At 41.7% G+C, this 6,000-nt stretch overlaps 1 protein-coding gene across 1 annotated transcript in view; it reads left to right on the forward strand.

Annotated features, from left to right (window-relative positions):
• The window catches only part of fut8b (fucosyltransferase 8b (alpha (1,6) fucosyltransferase)), a 74,042-nt gene extending 68,781 nt beyond the window's left edge, over positions 1 to 5,261 (forward strand). Inside the window, exons 8-10 of the mRNA XM_041064894.1 lie at positions 3,316 to 3,492; positions 3,629 to 3,779; positions 4,828 to 5,261. Coding sequence (XP_040920828.1) covers positions 3,316 to 3,492; positions 3,629 to 3,779; positions 4,828 to 5,166 — 667 coding nt within the window. The 3' untranslated portion in view covers positions 5,167 to 5,261. The remainder of the gene's footprint in view (positions 1 to 3,315; positions 3,493 to 3,628; positions 3,780 to 4,827) is intronic.
• The last annotated feature ends 739 nt before the right edge of the window (positions 5,262 to 6,000 follow it).

Raw genomic sequence — 6,000 nt, forward strand, 5'->3', positions numbered from 1 at the left:
TTTTACTATAATCTACAGTAGTTGACATATTCTTGCAGCAGGAAGCACAACAAATTTGGGTGCATGGGGACAGTAAAGGAAAAGCTGTAAAATGAGCTACTGTACAAAAAAAATCTACTTACTGACCAAAATAAGTACATGATGAGGGTTATTTGTGAGTGGGGTATCTTAGTAATGAAAGTATGCATCAGTTGTTTGCTAACTTGCAGATATGGATTTACATTAGCATTCATTTTGAGTTGTGTTTCTTACCATCTGATGAATGTAAGTGCACTATTTTATTCCTGTGGGATTTTAGAGCTCTTTTCTGGTGAAAACAAGTGAATGACACCATAAAATCAAAACACCATACAATTAAAACAGTGCGATGAAAGATGCTAAAACGCTTCATGAAACACAAGTGGAGAACAAGTTTGAGTTTGTCGTCTGTTACGAAGAACAAAGCACAGGGTTCTTTATATGTACAGACGAGTGGCAAATGTGAGTAGAGAAACAAAACAAGCGCAGGTGCTTTGACACAGGGCAGAGTGTCGTGGATCATGTGATGCGACAGTGCTCTCCATCACCATCATTAAAACACCAACTGAGGGAATATCCTTTAGAATAATGGTGTTGATCGCTCCAGTGGAGTTCCACACGCTTGTACATTGAAGTTGTTGTGGAGGCTCATGGTGGCCCAGCAACCTTAAGACACTTTGTGTTGGCTTTTCCTTTAACATGTTGCCTGTCTGTAGTTATGAGCAGTAAAGGTAAATCTTAACAACGACTTTGATATGTTTTGACGTCACAGTAGATGTTGCATAAGCAGTGATTCTACAGTATGTTTGAATATAATGGTCTGAGCTGTTTTCTAAAGATTCCAATGCTAATGGCAGTTACAGTTCAAAGCCGAGTAACCTCGAGCTGCTGTTGCCCGAGTTGCTGCATGGGCAGCCAGAGCACCGAGGTTATCATCAAACAAATAATTTATTCAGTGTGTATGCTATTGTCACAATCTGCCAGAATCAGCACTTGCTGTGTCCAGTGTGAATGTGTTTGATGTCTTTAATTTATGCTTTTACGCCCACCATGAGGATTGCCCTGCCTCGCCAGCTCTCTATGAACGGAGAGAAATGAATTAAATTATTGTGGCGGTAGTGTGGGAGAGTGCTGGGGTGAGGGCTGAGGGAGGGAGGGAAGGAGGAGATTGCTAAGAGCTAAGCAATGCCTCAGCACGGCCTCTGCCGCTTTGACGGAGAGAGAAAGGGACAAGACAAAGAGGGTTCACAGGAACAAAAAAAAAAAAGCAGACATGAAAGGACCCTGACAAAGGATGAAAAAGCCTGGAGTCAAGACCTCTGTCCGATCAGAGAGACAGGGACTGAATGAAAGGCTCCAGCACCCCTGCCATCCACTCACCCTCCTGTTCCCACCTTCATTCTTTGGGTTTTATTTGCCACATAAATAAAAGGTCTATTTCTCTGGCGAGCATCCCCAATACTCACTGATTGATCTCTGGCCAGTGCTAGAAATTAGATACAGCTTGTTTATTCTCTTTCTTTGAACCTTTGACTCTTTCTTTTTTTTTTCTACTTCTACCTCTCACAAAAGAGTTTGAGGCAGCCTTAACGTTAGAGAAGCTGTTTCAGTCCCTGAAGCAACAGGGAAATCCTGGATGGAGGGAGTAAAAGACCGATATTCTCCACCAGGGTGCCTCTAAAACAGCTCCTGACCCTGGATGTTCCAGTGGAGCTGCTCCTCAACAGTAGACAGCTGGTTGTACTGGGTTGTACCAAGGTGGAACGATATAAACGTGGAGCAAGAAGAGGAGTGTCCGTTTTCCCTCACTAAATGAAGCCTTTTTTTTTTTTTTTTTTACTATTACTTTTTGAAATTTCATTTGCTCCTCGAGGCCAGAAGTCACAATGCAGATGTGGCTGGGTAGTTTTGTAATTGAATAGTACTGGATGGAATAAAATTGTGTTTCAACATCCATCAGTTTGAGGGATGCTTCTGTGTCAGAAGAGGAAATGTTTCCGTTTTGGCCCATCCTTTGTTCTTTTTTCAAGCAGCGCTCTCTTTCTCGTAGGTACAACCGGTGACAGCACTCTCTCTTTGTCCTTGCTTACTCAAAGTGATGACAAGGACACTGGGGGGAAAAAAAAAAATATATATATATATATATAGTTGCGCTGGTTATTTCTCTGTCCATCTTTCTGCGCGCTACATTTCTTAAACTCCATCTCTCTGTCACTGTTTGCCTTCTCTTTTTAGTTTTTTTTATGTCCCGTCAATATTTTGTTTGTATTTATACCAACAAATATGCCATTCAAGTTCAAGTGCTGTTTCTTTTGCTGATTTTACTTCAGAAGAAAAAGAAATGCTGTTGGTAACTGCAACAACTGTTATAATACATGAATTTACCATTATTTTCAAAACAGTATAGAGTTACAGCTCAGTTCTGTCAGTAAGAATAAAAAAACATCAATGTCAATCCTTTTTAACTTCACCACTGTAGGTTTTTACAGAAGTGAGGCCTTCGGTGTTGTTTACCAGCCGCGACAGAGTGGGTGGTATTGTTTTCACCTTGTGAGTCTGTGTGTGTGCCATCAAGGGAAAATGTAGTCCTGGAGAACACCTTCTGTAGCAGGAACAACCACAGAGGTGGTTTTCAGAACTTAGGCAGGTGTTTGTATGTCTGTCTGTCTGTCTGTCTGGACAGATTTTGTTACCATGATAACATCACAACTGTGCAAGATGCAGTCATGAAACTTAACACGTGTAGCTGAGATCAAAACAAAGGCTAGGTTTTAAGATGGGTGTGGTCCGTCCCCTGAGTACTGAGGACTCATATAGTAATGTAGTATTGACAAATGAGTGGGTCGGAATGTCAGCATGTTGACGGGCATCGCGGCTTGTGTGACGCCATGACAATATGATCTCTAGTATTAACTTATCAGCAGTCAAGGATTTTCCATCAGCTTGTTTCCCTCAATTATGATCATCTACTTTATAATGCAGTGCTTTCGGACATCCTACAAAATGTGTACTCTTGTTGCGCAGGTGACAATAGTCTGAGAGCCTTTGACCCAACTGTCTTTTGTGTTGCCTGTTTTTGTTTTTTGTGTCTAAACACAGAAGTTCACTGGACAATGCAGAAAACACACCGTTTTCCATCAGGATGGAAAAATGTTGACTGGACATCATCTCTTTGATTTTTTTTGAGGAAACCCTAAACTTAGGGTTTAACCCTAAACCCTAAGTTCCCTATTTATGGTCGTTGTTAGATACAATGCTTGTTTGTAACTCTGTTTGTGTCCCTGTTTGTGTCTGCAGAGTCCATGTGAGGAGGACGGATAAAGTGGGGACGGAGGCGGCCTTCCACCCCATAGAGGAGTACATGCTGCATGTGGAGGAGCAATTCCAACATCTGGCCCGACGTGTTCACGTCGACAAGAAACGAGTTTACCTGGCCACCGATGACCCCTCCCTGCTGCAGGAGGCTAAGACCAAGTCAGTGTCCAGGAGTTTTGTGTGTTTACATCTGTTGTCAGTTTGTTTGAACATGTTTTTGTCCGAATGTGATTTCATTTTTACCTTCTCACGTCTACTGTGACTTCCTATCTTCCTCCCTTATTGTCCCTTGCAGGTATCCAGACTACGAGTTCATCAGCGATAACTCCATCTCGTGGTCGGCAGGCCTTCACAACCGCTACACTGAGAACTCTCTGAGAGGAGTCATCCTGGATATCCACTTCCTGTCCCAGACCGATTTCCTGGTCTGCACTTTCTCCTCACAGGTGAGTGCATTTGCTCCAGTACATATTTTAATGGATTTGGCAAGAAAGTACAATGAATATGCTTCAAAATGTAGTAAAAAAACATTGATTAGGAGCAAGTGTTGTTAACTAGATTTCCATTAGTATATAAATATATATATAAATTCCACAAAGTCCATTCTGCTGATGAAGGTCACAAGATTTGACTGAAAGCTGTGGTAAGTTTCCAGTAAGTTGACTTTAAATTTATTTTTTTTCTCTAAACTGTATTTCCAAGACTTAAAAAAAAAGGAATTTTAAGATCAAATTTTGTTTATTGTTGCAGAATTAACAATAATAATAAGCCAAAGACCTAAATAACAGTTTATGAAGAAGAAAAAGAAGAACCACCAACGATAATCCCTTTTGAAATCCGTTAAAGAACTACAAATAAAAATTGATCAGATGAAACAAAAATACCTTGATTATGAATGAATGAACGGGGCTATAGGAAACAAAATCAGGTCAAAGCTTTTGTGTTGAAATGGCCTGTTAGAGCTGCGGGAAAGACAATTATCAGTTGACATTTGCAGTTTGTCACAAGGCAAAGAAGAACTGCTCTGATAATCACAATCATGTGATTGTCAACAACCTCATTGTCCCATTTTCACTCACATGTTCCCAAGCGCAGAAACAGTCAGCCCATTTATTACGGCTTTGACATTACAATGGCATTTGTCTTCCATTATTCTGATCATCTCAGCTTCTAAAGTGGTGTTTTATAGCGAGTTATAGCGTGGAGTGGATGGGCTTTCTGCCAGCCCTAAAAATAATGTGTTAGCCACATAATTCCTATTCACACTCCGGGCTTATTAGCGCACTTCAAGGATCTGATTGGAATGAGTTGCTTAGCACATTTTATCCCTCTTTTATCAATACCGAAATTAAATATATGTGTCTTACAGTGAGAGCTCCTTTTGTCCCTCCACCAGAGTGCTCTCATGCCTCTCCAGCATTGTCATCAAGACAGATTCCTCTACATTTATAGATCTAAAAATGAAAATAATCCCTGCTTCTGTTTCTGTCGAAGGTCTGCCGTGTGGCCTATGAGATTATGCAGACGCTGCATCCAGACGCCTCCTCCTTCTTTTACTCCCTGGATGATATCTACTATTTTGGAGGTCAAAATGCCCACAACCAGATCGCCATCTACCCCCACCAGCCGCGCAATAGCGAGGACATTCCCCTGGAGCCCGGGGACGTGATCGGCGTGGCCGGCAACCACTGGGACGGATACTCCAAAGGCATCAACCGCAAACTGGGCCGCACTGGCCTCTACCCTTCCTACAAGGTCAAAGAGAAAATCGAAACTGTGAAGTACCCAACGTACCCCGAGGCAGACAAACTGCTCAACTCTCAAAAGAAGTAAAAGAAGAAATGAAAAAAAAAAATAAAATAAAGGAAGAGAAGGAGTGAGGAGAAACACGCAGACTCCGATTCCAGGGAACGAGGCTGCTTTTGTACAGAAGAGAGAGACATACTTAGTGCGCTAAGCTGAGAAGAAAAGAAAAAGCCTGTACCCAGGGGTGATAGGAATGAGAATGCACTCTGTGTGTTTATGCGTGAGAGCGTGTGTGTGTGTATGTGTGCGCGAACATGTGTGAGCACTTGTGTAAATGCCTGTGCATATGTCAGGTCATGGAAGACATGCACCCTACCACTACTCCCCCGCCTGGCGCTCTGACGTCAGATCTGTAGAGATGTAGACGTGAACATTGATTTTAAATAAAGCAAGAAAACAATTAAAATCTACACAACTGACCGAGCTCACTCTCCTGAGATAAGACTGGGACTACTGTAAGACTGGCGCACCCTGGAGTGAGCTTCGAATCAATGACTGTAAACAAAAAATGACAAACTGGAAAAAAGTGTTTTGATTTTTATTTAATTCTTTCCACTGGTTTTGATTCTAATCTTGCCTTTTTTTCTTTTTCTTCTGTTTGTTTTTTTTTTTTTGTTTACTGAATGTACTGTATCCTCTTCTTGCCATGCTCACCGCTGCCCCTCCCCACTCCCCCCTGCTCCACTCCATCTTCCTCCATCTTGTCTCTACATGTGCAATTAATTTTATAATACCATATTGTGCTTTTATCGAGTGTTTTTAACGGTCTTAATTTTGTGTGTGTTGGGCTTGTGCATTGTGTACTGTACAGTGTGTGTGTGTGTGTGTGTGTGTGTGTGTGTGTGTGTATGAGGATGGATG

Source organism: Toxotes jaculatrix, chromosome 19, assembly GCF_017976425.1.
Source record: "Toxotes jaculatrix isolate fToxJac2 chromosome 19, fToxJac2.pri, whole genome shotgun sequence".
In the NCBI taxonomy this organism is placed as follows: Eukaryota; Metazoa; Chordata; class Actinopteri; family Toxotidae; genus Toxotes; species Toxotes jaculatrix.